The 22,188-nt window shown below is 46.6% G+C and overlaps 1 protein-coding gene across 9 annotated transcripts in view; it reads left to right on the top strand.

Annotated features, from left to right (window-relative positions):
• KIF21A (kinesin family member 21A) overlaps positions 1-22,188 on the top strand; it is a 177,709-nt gene that overhangs the window by 151,434 nt on the left and 4,087 nt on the right. For all 9 annotated transcript variants that reach the window (XM_054988270.1, XM_054988269.1, XM_054988273.1 and 6 more), the window contains 5 exons: positions 13,633-13,769; positions 17,958-18,138; positions 19,582-19,746; positions 20,267-20,384; positions 21,587-21,757. In XM_054988270.1, coding sequence (XP_054844245.1) covers positions 13,633-13,769; positions 17,958-18,138; positions 19,582-19,746; positions 20,267-20,384; positions 21,587-21,757 — 772 coding nt within the window. The remainder of the gene's footprint in view (positions 1-13,632; positions 13,770-17,957; positions 18,139-19,581; positions 19,747-20,266; positions 20,385-21,586; positions 21,758-22,188) is intronic.

Below are 22,188 nucleotides of genomic sequence, written 5' to 3'. Positions count from 1 at the left end.
GAGGGCCAGCAACTGATGGAGGCATGGAAGCCCACACCAGGACAGTAGCAGGGGCCTACTTGGGCACAAGGGACAACCAGTGCTCTCATCCCCCATAGTCCACTCCTTACAGCCCCACACAAACCCAGTTCCCCCACCCCAGCTGCCACACACAGACCCAAATCCTCCACTCAGCCCGTCTCAGAACCAAAACCACCCTCAGCTGCCCCACACCCAGTACCCCAGGAACAGGCTGGCCAGCCTGCCCCATTGTTCCCTATGCTGGGAACCAACCTCCCATCAAAGAAGGGAACACAGACACACAATCATTAAGTTTAAAAAACCTTTATTTTCTCATTTTCAAATTACAAGTGGTCAACAAATCACAACATATTACACTTATTGTCCCTCATAGCACAACACAACACAATTAACTACACATCAGAGAATCTTAAACACAATTTTTCTTTTGAAATGGACAAACAGTAAAGTTTTGAACATTACAGCAGGTTACATAGTGAGCGGGCACAACAGGGCATGGAAACAGAAGATGATCATAACTACCAGCCTAATACAACTCTCCCTCCATAACATGACTAAATGGGGGGGGGGAACCACTGCAACAGGGTCCAGCAGAACCTATGTCATTTCCTGTGGCTGTGCTTTCAGTTCAGACACACAAAGCTGAACTGGGCACTTCCAAGGCACTGGACAATGGTATTTCTGGAGCAGTTCTGCAGAGGTCTCCCCCCACCCCCACACCAGCCTCAGAATTTACCTGGGAACATCTGTGAGAGATCATCATTGGCCGGTGCCCATCCACCACTCTACCCGCATCCCCCAACCATGCAAACCCAACATTAACATCAAATTTTTTTTTTTTTAAACATGAACATTCAATCAACTTTTAAAAAACATAATCACAACATTTTTTTTTGGTTTTTTTTCCTTTTTTTTACATGAACGGAACATCAACTTTTAAAAAACATAATCACAACATTTTTTTGGGTTTTTTTTTTTTATGAACATTCAATCAACTTTTAAAAAACATAATCACAACATTTTTTTTTGGTTTTTTTTCCTTTTTTTTACATGAACGGAACATCAACTTGCAAAAAACAGTACAACAATTCTTCTACAATTTTTTTTTACAAGGAGTTCATCTGATAAAAACACCTAAGCAATCCCTATCTAACCTGTTTCTCCCTCCAGTAGCAATCCATGTTTCTGGGGCATTATTTCTCATAATAAATTTGGTCCCACAGGGTATGTCTCAGTGATGGGAGATGTTTTGAATACCCTGGGGGGGGGGCTTTCAAATTGCTGGGTGTTTTCCCTTTGCCACTGGTTCCTAACCACCCTCCCTCTACTGGCCGGTTTTAACTGTATATACAGGGTTTTATACAGGGGAGAGCGCGATTCCAAAGGATTGGACTCATAGAGGATGCAGGCCACAAGTTGGGCTCACCTCAGTCACTCTGGAAGTCCAGTCCTGAGAAATCGAAGAGGCGAGAGTTGACCTTCAGGAAGGTCAACTGCTCGACTCTCCATGGGAGAAGGCGAGTGCGATGTGGGCCGACAATGTCGCCCGCATGTGAAAAGACGCGCTCGCTCTCCACGCTCGTCGGAGGGCATGAGAGCAGCCGCTGCGCCTCGAGGGAGAGGTCCGGCCAGACCGACTCCTTCCTGGCCCAGTAGCTGAGCGGATCGGTGGAGAGCGACTCGCAGGGCTCCGCGAGGTAGTCCCTGACCATCGCCTCCGCCGGATCCTCTCTCACGGTCCTCACGACCCCAGAGGGGACGAGGGCCCACCGGAGCATCTCCATCTCCATCGGCACTCCGGTGGTGGCCTCGGGGGGGGCCTGCGCAGAGGGGGCGTCAGAGGGACCCGCACGGCAGGGCCCCTCTTGCGTCCCCCCTGTCGACAGGCGTCCCCTCTTGGCCTGCCTGCGCCTCACCCAAGAGCAGAGCCCGTCTCTGGCTTGGGTGAGGTTCCCGTCCCGCTCGGCGAAAGTGCCCTTTATGCGCGGGTCACACATGGTCGCCAACATGTATGACTCTTCCTTAGTGAGAGGAGTTAGCCTGGCAGCTATGCCCTGCTGCAGCCTTCTCACTAATGCGCGCACCGCTGGAACAAGGTCAGCACGGGGCGCGACCCGGTCTGCAAGGGTGGCCAGATTCCTCTGGAGCGTGTGCACCAGGGGAATGACCAGACCGAGGGTCGCCGTGTCTGACGAGACCGCCACAGTGAAGTCCTTGAAGGGCTTCAGGACCTCCACTGTCTGGGTGATGGTGAGCCAATCCTCCCGGTTGAACTCACCCACCTGACTCGCACCGCGGTGCTCGGAGAGCCACGCGTGGAGTGCGGCCTGCTGCTCCACCAAGCACTCAAGCATGGCGCAGGTGGAGTTCCAGCGAGTGCTGACGTCAGTGATCAGAGCGTGCTCTGGCACACCTGTCCTGACCTGTGTCTGGCGCAGTTCGTGCGTGGCCTTCACGCTGCGCGAGAAGTGACCCGTGAGCCTCCGACATTTCTGGACAAGTAACTGGAGTTCACGGGTCCGGGTATCCACGGGTTCCTTCGAGGAGCCCAACCCCAGCGCATCTCTCACCACTAGGTGAAGCTTGTGAGCGGCACAGTAGACGCTCTCTCGGCTCACTAGATGCGCCGCTGCCCTCATGTTCTTGCCACCGTCCGTCACCATGCATCCCACGGTGGCGGGTCCCTGGCCTATCCACTCGTCCAACTGTCTCCTTAAGGTGGCAGCGATGTTCTCCGCCGTGTGGGACACGTCGAGCACCTCGGCGTGAAGCAAGGCCTTGCAGTAGCCGGCCTGGCGGTCTCGCATCCTTCCCTGTCTAGCTGTGCTAGGCACCTCCCCCCGGCCCCCACCCAGAACCGACTCGGGTTCCCACCAGTGAGCAGTAAGCGAGAGGTACGCTTGCTGCACACTTGGGCAGGTCCAGATGTCCGATGTGAAGTGCACAGTTCTCCCGGCAACCCGGGACAGCTGTGCCTTCACATGATCCCTGGCAGCCCTGTAAAACGAGGGCACCACCGATCTGCTCAACGACGTGCGAGCAGGGACGGCGTACCAGGGAAAGCAATCTTGGAGCAGCCCTGAGAAGCCGAAGTCTTCAACTACGGAATACGGTTGCCCATCCACTGCTATCATGTTGACGATGTGGCGCGTGATGCGCCTGCTCGCCCTCCGGATCCCCTCTCTGGGCACACTAGCGCCCTGCATACCAAGCATCTCCGGGAGAGAGGCTTGGCGTCCCTTTCCTGCAGGTACCCTTGGGGGGAGAGCACCAGAGGAGCCTGCCTCCTTCTGGCTAGCTGGCGGCCGTGCGGCGCCACTCGAACCCTCCTCCCGAAGAAGCACCGCCTGGTGGTGCCTCTTCATATGGTACCTCATCCCAGACGTGGAGAGATGCCACACATCTTTGCCACGGCTGACGCGCTGCCTACAATGCAGGCACAGGGCTGCTCGGGGATCCTCCGTTGTCTGGAAGTGCTTCCAGATTTCGGAGGAAAAGGGCATCCCACGCTTCCCAGGAGAAGCGCGTTCGGGACCACCCTGCGGCACCTCCTGTGAGGTGCTCTGGCCGGACACACCGTGTCCCACTCTCGGCCGGGCAGGTGGGGATGGACGAGGCTGAAGGGGCAGAGATGTGGGCTCTTCCACCACAGTCTCTGCCTCTTCCTCCCGCGTCCTCTCCTCCTGCACAGCCGCGAGAGGCCTGCTGCTGGCCTCAGAGGAAACTGGGGTGGACCGCCCCAGGGGGGGTCTCACGGGCAGTTCCTCCAACATCCTCCGGGTTCCTGGGGTGAGCGGGAGCGCAGGGAAAGTCATGTGCTCCGCGCCCATCCCAGGAGACACCACATGCTGCCCCTCCTCCAGCAGCTGGCTCGCAACCACTGGAGGAGGAGGAGCCTCAGCAGCAGGCCCCTGCCCAGTGCCAGCCCCTGCCTCACGCACCCGGGTTGGGGGTGGCCCTCCAGCAGCTGCCTCAGGAAAGAGAGTCTTGCGAACCCTCTTCCTGTCACCAGAAGCCAGGCTGGTGAACGGCAGCAGCGCAGGGGAGGGCCTCCTCCGCTCAGATGGAGGGGCTGCCGCAGCAGTCCCCCTCCCCCTCCCCTCCTCCCCTCTAGATTTCTCCCTAGCCTTTCCCCCGGGTCCCCTCTCTGCTTTCCTCTCTGACATACTTTCCCCTCCCAAATTCAACCCTAACTAATCAGAAAAGATTTAGAAAACAAAGGTCAACTTTGTTTTCAAGACCTAACTAACCTGCTATAAATCTGTGTTTCTAGTGGCTCTGTGACTTGGAGATGAACAATCAAGTGCCTTTTTAAGCAACCCTATTTATGTCAGGGAACCTGAGCCTGCCAATCAGCTGAATTCCTCTGGAATTGAGCTGGCCCTAAACCCCAATAACAGGTGACAAAGCCTTAAACACTCACACACTAGTATGCCCGGGCCGGCCTGGCACCACCACGGGTGCCAGAGATGGGCAGTGGAACCCTAGTTATGGGGGCACTAATGGGAAGCCTATTGACAGCTATTACAAATTTTTATATATATATATATATATATATATATATATATATATATATATATATATATATATATATATATATATATATATATATATATATATATATATATATATATATAGAATTCAAACCTAACACTCACTCACTAATGCTTTCCCTGCTGAGTCCCTATTTAGTTTTTTAAAAAAAACTAGGCTCGGTTTCCCTAATAATTATGTTGAGGGCAATTATCCACTGATCACCTACCAACTGGCCTACCTACCTAAGAGACACTATTTAGCGGGACCGATGTTTCTGTGGTATGTCGGTGTGGGGTGTGGATGTGGTGTTTTGAAGATGAGCCTCCCCCCTCCCAAGCTAGCAAGAACCCACCCCCAAGGCCACCCAAATGTGAACCCGGACTCGCTCACAGTAACACCAGTCCTGCAGTCCAGCGATGTTCAGGCGGTCTTGCAGCTGGTCCTCCTCTCCTCCACGATGCTGTCAAGAAAATTGGAAATGTTAGCAGAGTCAACACCACACGCCGCACACGCAACCCCAAAATTCAAGGCCCCGTTGCACAAGCCAAGTCAGCCCCCCCCCTTAAAGGCTAGGGCCAACCAGCAGCAAAACAAAACACATCCACCCAGCAGAGCTTCTGGCCTGTGCAGGCCAGAAGCTGGCACACTCATTTTTTAGTCCTGTGAAACAGCAGTTCATGCCCACCCCACACTCAAACTTGAAAAATGAAACATGAAAGAAAGCAGGCACTGCGATCAATGCTGGCCCCCCTAACCCCCAAACAATATCCTCTTGCCCAACCAGAAAATGCCCCCCCCCGGCCCAAGCCATAAAGACAGAGCCAAAGCATATGCTTGCAGGTAGGCACAGCAGCAGACATAAGCTCAAAAACCAAATTTAACAACAACCCTACCAGTCCACCAGTGCAGATGTCCAGCAATGTTGATCCTCCACGCAGAGATCTGCAGGCCGATGTCAACCAAGTGCAGTCCAGTCCAGAAGAGGTCCACCAACGATAAACAACCTGAATGTGAAGCAAAACAGTGAGTGCCAGGCCAGCAAACGGGAAGGGTTACCAAAGCCGGAGCAGCATACCTGTGTGTGGCCCACAGGCTGGCACAGTTGATCAGGACGGAGCCTGTTGGGAATCCTTGCAAGCAGGGGACCAGACACAGAAACGCAAGCCACACCATTCCAGATTGTGGAGCACAACTGTGAGTGCCAGGCCAGCAACCAAAAAGGGTTACCTTGGCCAAAGCAGCATACCTGTGTGTGGCCCACAGGCTGGCACAGTTGATCAGGACGGAGCCTGTTGGGAATCCTTGCAAGCAGGGGACCAGACACAGAAACGCAAGCCACACCATTCCAGATTGTGGAGCACAACTGTGAGTGCCAGGCCAGCAACCAAAAAGGGTTACCTTGGCCAAAGCAGCATACCTGTGTGTGGCCCACAGGCTGGCACAGTTGATCAGGACGGAGCCTGTTGGGAATCCTTGCAAGCAGGGGACCAGACACAGAAACGCAAGCCACACCATTCCAGATTGTGGAGCACAACTGTGAGTGCCAGGCCAGCAACCAAAAAGGGTTACCTTGGCCAAAGCAGCATACCTGTGTGTGGCCCACAGGCTGGCACAGTTGATCAGGACGGAGCCTGTTGGGAATCCTTGCTAGCAGGGGACCAGACACAGAAAAGCAAGCCACACCATTCCAGATTGTGAAGCACAACTGTGAGAGCCAGCCAGAAGAAAGGCTTCTGGCCTGTGTAGGCCCGAAGCTGGCACACTCTGGTTTTAATCTTAAAACAGTGGATCAAGCTTAAAGAAGGCAAGCACAACAACCAATGCTGAACCCCCCCCCCCACCATCAAAGATTGTCTGCCCAACCTGTCCCCCAGGCCATACCTGTGTGTGGCCCACAGGCTTGCACAGTTGATCAGGACGGAGCCTGTTGGGAATCCTTGCAAGCAGGGGACCAGACACAGAAAAGCAAGCCACACCATTCCAGATTGTGAAGCACAACTGTGAGAGCCAGCCAGAAGAAAGGCTTCTGGCCTGTGTAGGCCCGAAGCTGGCACACTCTGGTTTTAATCTTAAAACAGTGGATCAAGCTTAAAGAAGGCAAGCACAACAACCAATGCTGAACCCCCCCCCCACCATCAAAGATTGTCTGCCCAACCTGTCCCCCAGGCCATACCTGTGTGTGGCCCACAGGCTGGCACAGTTGATCAGGACGGAGCCTGTTGGGAATCCTTGCAAGCAGGGGACCAGACACAGAAAAGCAAGCCACACCATTCCAGATTGTGAAGCACAACTGTGAGAGCCAGCCAGAAGAAAGGCTTCTGGCCTGTGTAGGCCCGAAGCTGGCACACTCTTGTTTTAATCTTAAAACAGTGGATCAAGCTTAAAGAAGGCAAGCACAACAACCAATGCTGAAACCCCCCCCCCACCATCAAACATTGTCTGCCCAACCTGTCCCCCAGGCCATACCTGTGTGTGGCCCACAGGCTGGCACAGTTGATCAGGACGGAGCCTGTTGGGAATCCTTGCAAGCAGGGGACCAGACACAGAAAGGCAAGCCACACCATTCCAGATTGTGAAGCACAACTGTGAGAGCCAGCCAGAAGAAAGGCTTCTGGCCTGTGTAGGCCCGAAGCTGGCACACTCTTGTTTTAATCTTAAAACAGTGGATCAAGCTTAAAGAAGGCAAGCACAACAACCAATGCTGAACCCCCCCCCCCACCATCAAACATTGTCTGCCCAACCTGTCCCCCAGGCCATACCTGTGTGTGGCCCACAGGCTGGCACAGTTGATCAGGACGGAGCCTGTTGGGAATCCTTGCAAGCAGGGGACCAGACACAGAAAGGCAAGCCACACCATTCCAGATTGTGAAGCACAACTGTGAGAGCCAGCCAGAAGAAAGGCTTCTGGCCTGTGTAGGCCCGAAGCTGGCACACTCTTGTTTTAATCTTAAAACAGTGGATCAAGCTTAAAGAAGGCAAGCACAACAACCAATGCTGAAACCCCCCCCCCCACCATCAAACATTGTCTGCCCAACCTGTCCCCCAGGCCATACCTGTGTGTGGCCCACAGGCTGGCACAGTTGATCAGGACGGAGCCTGTTGGGAATCCTTGCAAGCAGGGGACCAGACACAGAAAGGCAAGCCACACCATTCCAGATTGTGAAGCACAACTGTGAGAGCCAGCCAGAAGAAAGGCTTCTGGCCTGTGTAGGCCCAAAGCTGGCACACTCTTGTTTTAATCTTAAAACAGTGGATCAAGCTTAAAGAAGGCAAGCACAACAACCAATGCTGAAACCCCCCCCCCACCATCAAACATTGTCTGCCCAACCTGTCCCCCAGGCCATACCTGTGTGTGGCCCACAGGCTGGCACAGTTGATCAGGACGGAGCCTGTTGGGAATCCTTGCAAGCAGGGGACCAGACACAGAAAAGCAAGCCACACCATTCCAGATTGTGGAGCACAACTGTGAGAGCCAGCCAGAAGAAAGGCTTCTGGCCTGTGTAGGCCCAAAGCTGGCACACTCTTGTTTTAATCTTAAAACAGTGGATCAAGCTTTAAGAAGGCAAGCACAACAACCAATGCTGAAACCCCCACCCCACCATCAAACATTGTCTGCCCAACCTGTCCCCCAGGCCATGCCAAGAATAAACTGCAACACCTTTTTGCAGAGGCAGGCCACAGCAGCACATTGCCCAGCATCAAAAAAATTTACAAAAATTTTAAAAAGGCCTACCAGGTGTCCTCTCAGGATGTCCAGCACAGTTGATCCTCCAGGCAGATGTCCTCCAGGCTCCAGGTGCAGTCTCTCTTCTTCTCCTCTCTCGGTCACAGCTCAGCAGCAGCAGCAACAGAAGTGTTCCAGACAGTCTTGCTCCAAATTTAAATCCCCTGCTGCAGCCTCAGCCAAAGATTTAAATCTATTGGCTGGCATGAGAATGCAGCAGTGGGATTGGTGACTCCTAAAGTCCCCAGTCCCCTGCCTTTCCCCACCCACACTCCAAGAGCCACCCTCCTCCTGCTCCCCCTCCCCTACCTGTTAGTTTTGGCGGGAATCTCTGCTGCTTTGCAAATGCAAAGTGCAATGCAATGCTTGCACCTTGCATTTGCAAGGCAAAGCAGGATTCCCTATCCTCCTTTGCAAGAGGGGTGGGGGGTGACAGAAGGAGTGAGTGATTCACTCCTTCTCCCCCCCTCCCCTCTTCTAAGAGCCTGCAGGAAGCCTTTGCTTCCAGCAGGATTTTGCTAGCCGCTTGCTAAGGCAAACGGCTAGCAAAATCAAAATGGCGATTCTCGAATGCTGAAAGAATGCCGAAAGAATCCCGAAACGTTTCGGGTTTTTCTTTCGGCAATCCCGAAACGTTTCGGCATTCCCCGAAACGTTTCGGGATTCTTGAAGAATGCCGAAACACTTTTGTTTCGGCATTCTTTCGGCATTCTGAATGCCGAAACGCACATCCCTAGTACTAACTAGAGTTAGCTAAAACATCACTGCTGTTGCCTATGAAGTGTTCACCTGCACAGTAACTACCCTTCAAGGATTGCTCTGCCCCCATCACCGTTGGAACATTCCATACTCATATGTCCTCACCACCTTTTAAGGTGTACATCCAAGAGGGAGTGTACACTATGTAAGCATAGCATAAATTAAAATTTGTCCTAAATCTAACCACTTTATAATTGAAACTGATTTCTTCCTGTACATTTCAGTGGCTGAGGATCATAAATGATCATGGAGAAGATCTGTCTGTCTCTCTCTAAATTCCAAAGTTAAAGCTCGCACTTTCATGAGACCAATGCTCCAGAATTGGTTGCACTGTGGAGGCTGGGGGGGCTCCCTCCTCAAAGCCTTTCTTCTTCAGCGCAGTTCTTCCTCAGGCACCTTCATTCCATCCTATCTGTAGCTGCTCTACTTGTTGCCTTTTTTTTTTAAAACCAGGCTTCAGTTCTTGTTTTTCTGTGCCTGATTTTTCCCAATTCTTGTCTATATCCATCACCATTTTGATTCCCCTCTTGCTCCAAGGATCTCAGGGCACCTTTTACCCTTTAATCCTTACAGTACTGAGAGGGCTGAGGGACAATGTGACTGGTCCAGAATCACCCAGGTAGCTTGATGGCAGAGTGGGGACTGGAACCCAGCTCTTCTAGCTCTTAGTTGAACTAGAGGAGCGGATTAAAAAAAAAATCAATGTATTTTGGACTCAGGTTTCAAGCGTCTGATAAATATTGGTATCCCTGATATTAGGGTCCAAAAATCCCAGTTTAGTATTCAGAGTGGGGAAATCCAAATATATTCAGCTCCATTATTCCCTATGGGGGAATCTTTCAGGGGTGTGTGGAGGCTAGAGGGTTTGTTTTAATGCAAACTATACCAAAATTGCAGCATAGTGTCCTTTAAAGACCCTCCAAGTTTCAAGTGAATCGGATCAAAAGGTCCGATTCTACGCCACTGAACAAGGTCCCCCCGACCTCTCTCCATTGTAGCCTTTGGAGGAGGGGAATTGGATGCTTTCTCGAGGACAAAGAAGACCTACTCAAACAGACAAGGACAACTAATGACCCAAAACCTCCCTAAAAGAACTAACACCAGATAATCATAGGAGAAATCACCTGGCAGAACTCCTCACTCTGAAAGATGGACCTCCTTTGGCAGCAAGTTCCAGAGCTTCCTTACCATAATAGAAAAGGATCTATTCCTTAGCTTGGAAATCTTAAGGAATAGGGAAGAGAAACCTGGGCCGTTTCCACAGGGCTTACCTGTGCCCGTAGGGACCCGGTAGATCGCGCAAAAAACACGGAAGATCGCATTTTCTCGCGCGACGTCACATCGCGCAAATCTTGCGCGAGAAAACACGATCTTCCATGTTTTTTGTGCGATCTACCGGGTCCTTACAGGATACTCTTTCAGATGCTGATGTTCACCCATACAGTTCTTAACAAGATACTGAGCTAATAAAGTTACCACATTGAGGATATTACCCACCCATAAATAAATATACAAATCTATTATTCAAAGGCTTAAAACTAAGGAACTGTTTCCTTTGGTTTGCAGATTCTGACCCGCAATTCCCTAATATTTCTCTTAATTTGTTTCCTATGTGTTTGATGGTTTCTTCAAGAGTTTAAAGACTTTTGCTCCAAAGTTGATAAACCTTCATTTTATATGAGTGAGGGGGCTTTGTTTGTTTACAGGGTATTTTTCTAATGTATTGAAATTCCCTTCCATTCCAGTTCTATTGAAAATATTTGCCATACCTCCTTTATCCATTTCATATGCCATTGATTCTCTCTGGTTATCAAATCAGTAATAAAGAACAGCAACTTTTAACATGATGGAACTGCAAACTCCGATCGATGGAACTGCACTGTCAGACTGTTCAATGCAGAACTCTTTGCTAATTGAATCTCCTTTGGCTTCAGAGCTTTTAAACCAGTATGGTCTAATCCAGAAGGGTGGATATCATCAATCAGTGCCAACATATACATACCCATCTGTCCTTTTATACTGACATGCATTATAGATCATTTCAAGGTATTAAATACTAGATACAGAATTTGATCATATATTCTGTTCCAGTATTGCACATTCTTTAGCAAGGTCTGAGAAGATGCTACTAAATTATATATTCTGTCATAATCTGATGTGCTCATTTCACCATTTCAGCTGTTTATTTGCATTATTTAAAGTAGGCCTTTCTCACTGAGATTCAAGGCGGGTGACACAGTGTAAGTCAAAACGATCAAGAGCAGGGACATTCGATAAACAGTACAATAGAGTATACAAATAAGAGCCCCGTGGCACAGAGTGGTAAGCTGCAGTACTGCAGCCCAAGCTCATGACCTGAGTTCAATCCCAGCGGAAGCCGGGTTCAGGTAGCCGGCTTAAGGTTGACTCAGCCTTCCATCCTTCCGAGGTCGGTAAAATGAGTCCCCAGTTTCCTGGGGGTAAAGTGTAGATGACTGAGGAAGGCAATGGCAAACCACCCCATAACAAAAAGTCTGCCAAGAAAACGTCGTGATGCGACATCCCCCCATGGGTCAGTAATGACTAGGTGCTTGAACGGGGGACTACGTTTACCTTTTTTAGAGTATACAAATGCAAATTTGCAGAAATTTCAAAACAAAAAGAAATCTAATACAGAGCTGAAGAAATACTGATACAGACCATACACAATTTTAAAACTAACATATTAAAACAATTAAAAAACTACCCTGCAGGATCATAGTTACAGCCACAGACAGTAGATAGTAGTATAGTCTACAGTCCAGTGCATCTCTTTGAACATTTTTGTTCTGACACTCTGACTTGATCTCTAATATCTAGCATTTACTTTGCTGCTGTCCACAGGTAGCAAATAAACTGTCTTTTATACACAAACCTGGTAAAATGCCAAATCAGGATTTTCCCATGTCTTTCCTGAGTCTATAGGCAGTTATTTCGTAAATAATATACATGACATGGAGTTGAGAAAAGAGCAAAATTGCTACAAAGGCTCATTAGGTGTAATTGCACTGAAGTGACAAAACTGAAAATACAAAAAATCTCAGGTTTTAAATAATTTTAGGGTAATTTTTAGTCTTCATTGTTGCAGGATCAAAAGCTTTTCTTTGTTTTATTTAGCTGCTTTTCAACTAATAGGATGAAGAATCCAATAAAAACTATTTACACAGTGTAAATCCACAGGAGCTAGGGACGCTATCATTTTGCTTTTTTTCTGCCATTTCTAGTCCCAGCAGATAGTCAAGGAGTACTTTTGCACATGATGCTAACCAGAGCCTTTTAGTATCCAGTAAATCTCTTTGTTAGAGATGCAGAAAAGAGAGAAAATAATTTCTGTAGAGCAGATTTTAAGCAATGCATCATCTCTACTTGACTTTTACATCTGAGAAATCCAGATCTTTCCCACCATCTAATCCAAATCACACATTGTGGAATTACGTAGGTTAGTCCAGAGTCAAATGATAAATTGTAGATTCGCCTCGGTTCCCTTGCATGTGGCACTTAATTTGGACTGGGGCCATGATACAAACGGAAGAGGGGCTTCACCCCGCATCCAACCAGAAATGGTCCTGGGATAACGTGGGTTTCCCCAGGGACCAGGTACCCCCCAGGGCTGTCTCAGATCAGGAAAATGACTTTGAAGTCTGGAGCTCCTCCTCCTTGCACACCATTGTCCTGATCCAGAGCTGACACCATCACTTGGGGACAACCTTCAACTCACATCCTATGTACTCCATAATGTGTCAGTGGACTCTAAATTTCACTTGTAGAAATGGTGTAGGGTCCTTGTGTTGCTCTCTGGATCAGTCCTGTGTCATGCTGTCACAAACTAAAATAAATAAAAGTAAATAATCATCATCATTGCTTCATCAAAGACCTGTGGCACTGAGGTTCCTTGCTTAGCCCTTGTCAAAGAGTAAGGCTTCGTGTGGTACTTAAGAGGCAGTTGATGTCACAGACTCCATAAAGGAATTGCTGAAGCATATGCAGGCAGGGGAGAAGCCTGGACTCTGTTTCCTAGCATTTATTCCAACCCCCCCCCCCCAATTCTCATAAAAGCATAAACTATGCTAATAAATAATGTTTATGTTTTGTGGGCACAGTGTGGGTGTAGGGCTACAGAAGGCACAGTGCCCCTACATATTCTTGAGATTTGAGCATTCCGAGTGCTTGCCCTGCAACTCTTAAAGGCTGTGGTTGGTCTGGCGAAATGGGTAGGGCTGGCCTCTAGTGGCTGATGTGTTAGCTGGATTAGAATCAGCACCCAAGCTGAGCACCCTCCGTGCCATTTTCCAATAGCACCTTTCCCTCGATACGTATGTGCGTACACGCACACGCGCGCGGACTGTTTCAGCCTGGGAAAATAAATCAGGAAGGCTGAAGCTTCTTCTGGTTGTGCACTGTGGGCCTGATCCTAACCAGACTGTGCACACACAGGAATTGAGGAGAATCCACAACTCACAAGATAGCGTTATGTCTGGCACAGGTTGCGAGGCTGCAGGGAAAGTTGAAGGGGTGGTGGTGACATGATAGAGGAGTGGCCCTTCTCACATGTTGTTCTTTTGTTCCTTCTGTAGAGGTGTGATCAACCCGTTCCCTTCTTCAAAGTGTGCCAGAACTTCCCCACTGCAGTGTATCCACATTGCTGAGGGTCACATGAAGGCTGTGCTTTGTGTTGATTCGACGGACGATCTCCTCTTCACTGGATCAAAAGGTATGGCGTCTCTCTCGCTTTGTTGCTGTGTAACTTTCTAAATTGTCCTCAGGCAGTGAATTAGGCTAAGGAGACCCATCCAGTCCTAATGGAAGCTTTGTCTGTTAGGCCATCTGTAGGCAGAAGGAGCTGGAGGAGAACGCTTAGCTGTTGGATCAGAGGAGAAACTCTTGGCTACTTGTCTCTGTCGATTGCTTCAGTGTCTAATTTCCCCAGTTCTCTCCCTTCCTGGTTCCTAGCAGGAATTAACAAAAGAAAAACGGTGAGCAACTGGCAAAGGAAAGCAGCCCGAGGCTTCTTCATTACCACAGGCATGATTTCGATGTCCTCCAACTATTTTTCTGCTAGTTGGTGGGAGAGCCTTCAAAATTCTCAGCAGTCCTAAGTTTGTGGTATGAATTTGGTTCCGTACAACTCCTCTGTCTATGTGGGAAGCTTAGACAAAAGAATTTAGTTGGTGTACTGATGAGAAATTCTGCTTTCTGGGGCCAGATATGTACCGTAGTATTTGATGGTTAGAACATCAGCTGGAGACTTCCATGTACGGAAAGGGACATCATAGATCATACTTCAGAGCTTTCTGTGATGTTCATACATTTCAGCTGAATTATCAAGTGCTGTGTGTGCGTCGTGTGCACACACCACAGCATTCAAAATGGATGTAGTCAAATGGGAACCACAGTAAGGTCAACATTCTTCATAAAATTGACAACTTAATACCCCTAAGGCCTGTTATGTAATGCTGGCTGTTTTCACACTGCTTACTGGCCACGGAACATTGCGCCAAGCGCCCGGAACGACAGCGTCTTCTTGGCGCGATTTCGTGTGAGAACTGTGCGAAATCGCACCAGGAAGGTGCTGTCGTTCTGGGAGCTTGGCACGATGTTCCATGGCTGGTAAGCAGTGAGAAAATGGCCGCTGTTACATTTTTAGCATGGGCAAGTTGTGGACCTATATTTCATACTGAACTAAAATAATGGATTAGATGGCACATTTCTCTCTTTTTAACCATATGCACCCGGACTATGAGCAGAACCACAAGTGACAAAAGGCACAGATTGGATACTTGTCAGCTTCCCTCAAGTTTTGATGGGAAATGTAGGCCGCTTGGCGGAATGTTGGACAAGTGACAGTTGAAAAGTCCATTGGACAGCAGTCGGAGAGCGAAGCTGCGAGACCAGGATGCCTACATTTCCCATCAAAACTTGAGGGAAGCTGACAAGTGTCCAATCTGTGCCTTTTGTCACTTGTGGTTCTGCTCTAAAGGTGAGGTTTAAAAAGCTTTCAGAGGTACAGGATGTATTATTGCTCTGTAATATATACCCGAGGTTAAAGAAATGTGCTTTGTTCTTGGCCTTCGGCTCCCAGCTTCTGCCTCGCCTTTCAGATCCCCTCCAGTCCCTTCTGTGTCTCCCAGCCCTGCCTTCCTGTTTATCCCAATCTTTCTCCTCCCCCCCATCAGCAGCAGCTCAAGGTGGCTTATGTATGACAACAAAGCAGGAGGATTCAGTAGCCGTAACCTTAAAATGTTCATGAAGCAGAATGACTTGTAATCATATCTGTAAGTGGTCCAGAATCACTTCTACTACTGAGAAACACAACAGCATCCCCGAACATTACCCGCAATATTCGTCTTACAGTTCTTCTGAAACACAGCCAAATGTGGTGCTTTCCTGCTCACAGTCCCCCTTGTCTACCATATCTAATGCTCAGTCACCACTCTATCTGCTTCTTGGACTTAACTGCCATTGATTCCCAGCCTCCATCTATTTTTTCCCATAACTGATTCATCAATCATGTACCATTGTTTACAAAGTTTCAGAGATCCCTTTGGCTTTAGAGAACTTCTGTTCTCTGGGATTTCTTCCAGCTTTCTGCTCCATCACTCTGTAGGTTGCTAGCACAGATCTTGATTATATTGACCTTTCTTATATCCCTCAAAAAAATTTAAGTGTTCATCAAGATTTTAATTACTTGCTCATTTAGATTAAGCCATTGGAATGCTCATGAATGCACTATGATGAGAAGGCAACAGAACTAGTGGAGTTGTGGTTGGCTGAAGCCTTTCAGTCAGGAAGGCAGATGTCCCGATGCAGACTCACACTGGCAGCAGGCAAGGGATAACTCCCAAGTTGTCCGAGCAGGGCAGCACCCAGTTCCAAGGTTCAGGCACCAATTGGGCACACTCACGACTTCACGTCCAAAGGGGGATTCCAAAAACACATCCACAGGAACAGGCCAAGGTCAGGGACAAGAGAATCAGTTCCAAACACAGCAGCAAGGTCAGTAGTGAGCAGACTCATTGCTTCCACGCAGCCACTCCCTCTTCGGCTGCTTTTAAGCCTCACAGTGCTCAGCACCTGCCAGCTATCTCAGTCCTGCTCCTGCGAGCACTCATCATCACTAATGATGCTGGGCCAGTGCTGTGCTGCTAGCCTGGCACTGCGCCTTCTGGCTTGGAGGTCTCTTCTAGCCCTCCTCTGGCAGCGCTCCCGAGGCTCTGGTGAGGAAGGGGGAGAGCTGGCCTGCCCCTGGCTTTCTGTTGCCAGCCCAGGGCTGGGAAGCTGAGGAACCGATGTGCTGGGACCTGGCTGTGGATCAGTATCTGAGCCTTCAGGGCCTGCCTCCTCCTGCAGTGCCTCTGCCACTGGCTGTGGATCTGGGTCAGGTTCACCAGCTGCCTCTTCCTCAGAAGAGTCCTCTGAGTCTCTCTGTTCTGCTGGGCCAGGTTGGTCCATGACAGCAGACCATTTTTAGTTTATTTTTTAAAGTAGTATTGTGTCATCTGAGTTTGAATTTTAAGCAGTCATTTGACATGCCTTTTTAAAATGCAGTATTTAATCAATCTTTGTCCATGCAGGAGCATTGCAGGTAATGTAATCATTGACTTTTTCTAAAGGTATTTTTTTTTAAAAATAAGTTAAATATTAAGCTGGCAAGATAGTGTGACACATGATAAATTATTAAATTGATGTAGCCTTGGATAACCCGGGGGCAACTGTTGTTGTTTTTTTAACGTGAGTACATGACAGTGAAGACTATGTAACAAGAAACTACAAAATAGAAATTCAAGTCATTGTCTTGTTTAAACTCATGGTTTGGATGGACTATTAAGGCCAAAATCTTTCAAGGGGCTTGATAACTGGGAAACATTTCAAACTGTATATCCTTAAACTTAATGTAGCTATTTGTGCAAATCTATTTTAAGACAGTAGTAGTAGTAGTAGTAGTAGTAGTAGTAGTAGTAGTAGTAGTAGTAGGTTTAATTGTATATGGCCAAAGGCCGTCACAATACAAAGTTAAGAACAGTAAAAATAGGAATCTATCTTACAAGCATAAAATACAGTTATTAAAATAATAAACAGAAAATACAATTAAAATGGAACCTTAATAAATACCAGATAGTTATGAAAAAAGTTAGGTTTCTGAGGAAACAATCTTGGCCTTAATATTTTTTGCAGCTAAGGTTTTTAAGACAGTAAAGAGTGTCTATCAGCCTGTTCGTGACGTTCATGTTTTGCTTCTTTTGGTGAGCATTTGGAATTTTAGACAAAGGCCTTCCATGAATGAGGGTTCTAATTTAATGACGATTTCTTGACATCTATTGCCTTGAGATCAGTTCTGAACACTATTTGCAACTTCCCCACATTTCCTATGATTTCTGAATGGGAACTTGTTACAACTAAAATTCATAAGCTTCTCACACGTCCAACCAATTTGCAACTCTTAGCAGACTCCTTGCTTTTTGAACTTCTCCGAACTCAGTGAATTCACCAATGAAAGTATCTTTTTGTCAGACTGGCATTTGATGAACAAGGAAGCTTTCAAATTTAGCAGAGCCTCTAAAATAAATTGGGTCTCACACTCTTTGGAACTTAAACCAAAACTCCAAAGCTGCTGCTCTTCAGTATATGCTATTCATCCTAAACAGCTTCTCAGGTTTTCCTTTGGGAAACAGAATGTAGACTCAAGTTTTCTAAGAAACCACAAGGCCCATTATAACCTATAATATAAAAAAATAAGAGATTGATACTGTAATTGTGTGTAAATTCAGTAAATTACTGTAAATTCAGTAATGCTTCTTGATTTTTGGATCATTTCACAAACTTGAAGGTTATCTCTGCATTGGGCATAACTTTGCAGCGCTATTTACTTTCTTATTTCTTCTTGTTGTGTGTATGTGTTTAGATCGCACTTGTAAAGTCTGGAATTTGGTGACTGGACAGGAAATAATGTCTTTGGGTGGCCATCCCAACAACGTTGTTTCTGTAAAATACTGTAATTATACTAGCCTAGTCTTCACAGTCTCGACATCTTATATTAAGGTGTGGGATATCCGTGATTCTGCCAAATGCATCCGAACACTAACGTAAGTTGTAACTCCGAAATACAAATTTTTAATTTTAAAATTTGACTAAGAGCTTAGTACAATTTCAGTTTCTTTTGTTTACGGTCCACAACCAGATGTGAACTTATAAAACAAAACATTTCATCATTTGGTAAACAATAGGCAAGTTAAAAGAGTCTTTGGTTAAAAGAGTACAAATATAGATGTTAAAATATCTGATTGAAATAACATATAATTATATTGAGTATAAAATATCAATTAGCATCCTACCTAGACATTTTAAAATTTGGAAATAGAGATCTAAAGACAGCAACAGTGTGATCGCCTCCTAAAATGATCTAGATCAGAGCTCAAGTGCACCTGACTGGAATTTATTGTGCAATTTAATCTCCTGCATACAAAATTTGGCTGTTGCCTTAGTAATAGTTAGAGTTTCATCTGTTAGTAGTTTATCTAAGCATACACTGTCTGCAGGGCTTTTTTTCTGGGAAAAGAGGTGGCGGAACTCAGTGGGTTTTCCTTGGAGAAAATGGTCACATGGCTGGTGGCTCCGCCCCCTGATCTCCAGACAGAGGGGAGTTTAGATTGCCCTCTGCGCCGCATGGTGCAGAGGGCAATCTAAACTCCCCTCTGTCTGGAGATCAGGGGGCGGGGCCACCAGCCATGTGACCATTTTCAAGAGGTTCCGGAACTCCATTCCGCCGCTTTCCCCCTGAAAAAAAGCCCTGACTGTCTGACACTATATCAGATCTATCGGTAAGAGGAAGAATTGTCTTAACTCGAATTTCTGTATAGAGGGGCCAGCGTAATAGGACATGTCCCGTAGGAGCTTAGTACATGGTTCAGGAGGAGAGGAAATGGCAGATTTCTAGCCTAAAACCCTTCATCCTCATATTTCTGTTCATTTGACTGCAGCCATTAATTTGAATCCTATACTAATTTAAGATTGATAGTATGTAGACATTACAGTACTGTCTAGTGTGGGATGGAAAGGAGGTACAAGAAAGCTGTTTCAGATGTTCTTGCCCCATAATAATAACAACATACTTTGTAAACCACTCTGAGTGGATGTTAAGTCCTGAAGGGCGGTATATAAATTGAATGTTGTTGTTGTTGTTTTAATACTGAAATAGGTGCCCTGTAAGTAGATATCTGGATATTGTTACTGAATTACACTAGCAAAAGTTTGGTATCTTGGGCAGTAGTTTGGAGGGACGCTTTGAAGAACCATTCGAGGATTTGCCGGGATGTGGGGGGGGAGGGTGCATGTGCCTTTTATTTTGGATTCTCTGAGGAAGTTGCAGGATATGTGGGGAAAGCAACATCTCAGCATGGATGTTCTTTTTGCCCTCTGTTCACATTGCATAAAATGTACTTGCAAGGATGATAAAGGTCGCCGAGAGATTCTTTGTTCCTATATAGAATTGTTAACTTTCCTCTTACTTTGTGTTTTGCAAAATGAAGGTCTTCAGGCCAGATGATGCCAGGCGATGCTTGCTCCGCGAGTGCTAACCGAACAGTGACCATTCCAGCCGGGGAGAACCAGATAAATCAGATAGCCCTAAATCCAACTGGCACTTTTCTCTATGCAGCTGCTGGAAATGCAGTGAGGATGTGGGACCTGAAAAGGTAAACCCTTCCAGATCATTCGCTGATGCGCAAAGATGTCACCAGCCATGCAGCCATGGTGTTGCAGCGTGCAGCGCATAGAAGCATAGAGACTGGTGCCTGGTCTAAGCGGGAAGGGGGAAAAACGGGAATGTAATCCTCTTTCTCTGAAACTGAATGTTCCTCTAGTTATGAATCCTGTAGGGAACTCGCACCATTAGCTTCAGATGGATCTCTAAGTGATTTGAGGGAGTCCACCTGAGTCCTTCTAAATATTCTAAAAGTTCTGGCTTTTCTGATGGGAAGACAAGAGAAAGAGAAAGTCAGTTCATCAGCTCTTGAAGAGACCCTCACTGACCTGAAAGAATTTCTGTTTGTTTTATCAGTTAGCATTTTTCCTTAATCAGAGACACGACCAGTATGTAGGGGTAGTGGCCTGATATCTGCTATGTATCTGAGTTGACCTTTCTCATTAAAATAATTTTCACTAAAATTCTTTTATGCCTGAGTAACTTGTTGACTATTCCTAAACTACTTCTAGGTTTCAGTCTACAGGAAAATTAACTGGACACCTGGGCCCTGTCATGTGCCTTACTGTAGACCGTATATCCAATGGACAAGATCTCATCATTACCGGCTCAAAGGACCACTATATAAAGGTATTGTCACCTGTATCTTTGTCACTAATGCTGTCTTTATCGGTAATAAAGCAACACAGTCTTCTGTTTCCTGCTTTTCTCTCCTTTCATCCCAGATCAAACTATGTAGATCAGCCATTTCTTATAACTCTGAGGTTGCTTCTGTATTCCCTCTAGAGATCAAAAATTAGTCAAACTGTGACAATCTTCCGTCCTCATTTCTGTAGTGTCTGGGGAAAGCAAATTCCTTGCTCATGTCTTCTGGCTATTCTCTTTTAGGGTTTCAGTAATACAGTAAGCAGCCTCTCTCTGCCGCATTGACTCATTTATTTAATAAATCTATCCTCAGCTAGATTCCAAGTAATCTGAAAATCCCAGGGGCTGACTTGGTCTGTGATAGCATAATCAAACATGTGTCAAGTGGCACTTCAGGAACTAACACAATTCATTCCAATATAAGCTTTTGTGAGTCAGAGCTCCCTTCTTCACATTCATCTAGCGAAGTGAGGTCTAGTTCTCAAAAACATGTGCTGCCGTGGATGCCGCTGGTCTTTTGAGGGGTCTTTGGAACATTCCTACGGATGTCTTGTGAACTCAGATGTATGTTGCTTGGATGTCCTTTTTAATTTAATGAAATTTAACGGTCCAGTGCATCTGAAGAAGTGAGCTCTAACACATGACATGGGTGGAATCAATAACACATGATGGGTGGAATAAATGTATTGAGTTTTGAAGGCGACACTGGCCTCTAGTTTTATTAGACTGTTGAGAATATTGCACTTATGAGAAACTAAAAAAGGGTACAAAATCTATGTAGGGAAAATGCCACAATCAGTATTCTGGGTGATAAATGAAAGCATGACAAATTCCTTTGCCAAGAGTTTGACATCCATTCCCTATAATACAGTGGTAGGAAGCTGGTGGTAATAACAGCAATTATAATAGTAATTGTTTTGTTTTTTAAAAAAATAAGAGCTGTCATTTGAGATGCAGAGAGCCATAAATGCACTGTAGATTTATTTTAGATGATGAGGCTTCAAATGTTATTGACTTTGTAAATTATTAAATCTACTCAATAATCTAGACTGCTGCACTATCACAAATATTTTGCAGGAATTGGAACAGTACTGCACTCTTTGGGCAACGTTTCCCAATTTATATTTTGCTAACTTCATTCCAAGATCATTCTGGGGATTTCAGAAATTTATTTTTTACTATTGCAGATGTTTGATGTCTCTGAAGGAGCTCTTGGAACTGTAAGTCCTACACACAACTTCGAGCCTCCCCATTATGATGGCATCGAAGCTCTTACTATTACGGGAGATAACCTTTTTAGCGGATCCAGAGATAATGGCATAAAAAAATGGGATTTGGCTCAAAAAGACCTCATTCAGGTACTGCTAGAAAAGTGGGGTGATCAGATATATAGGTTCTGTAGTCTGTACACTATCAATTAGTCAACACTAGGGCTTTTTTTCAGCAAGAACACAGTGGAACGGAGTTCCGGCACCTCTTGAAAATATTCGGCAATAGTGCTTGAAAATAATATGATTTCAAGAATCCCATGTGTTTCTTCCCCATTTCCCTCTTGAGAGTTCTGCCACCTCTTTTCCCAGAAAAAAAAACCCTGGTCAACACTATTTATTTGTCAAGAACTGAATTCTGGAGATGTCCAGAATCTGCCTGTACATGTTTTAAAATCCATTTTGCAAACAAAAGTTGCTGTTTAACAGTACAGTCCTAAGCAGAGTTGTACCTTTCTTAGCCGGTTGACTTCAGCCGACAGAGAGAGGTGTAACTCTTCTCAGGACAGCACCATAAACAT

The sequence above is a fragment of the Eublepharis macularius genome, chromosome 9, assembly GCF_028583425.1.
Source record: "Eublepharis macularius isolate TG4126 chromosome 9, MPM_Emac_v1.0, whole genome shotgun sequence".
Classification (NCBI taxonomy): Eukaryota; Metazoa; Chordata; class Lepidosauria; order Squamata; family Eublepharidae; genus Eublepharis; species Eublepharis macularius.
Note: the sequence above shows the minus strand (reverse complement) of the source record. Positions and strands in the feature narration are given on the sequence as shown.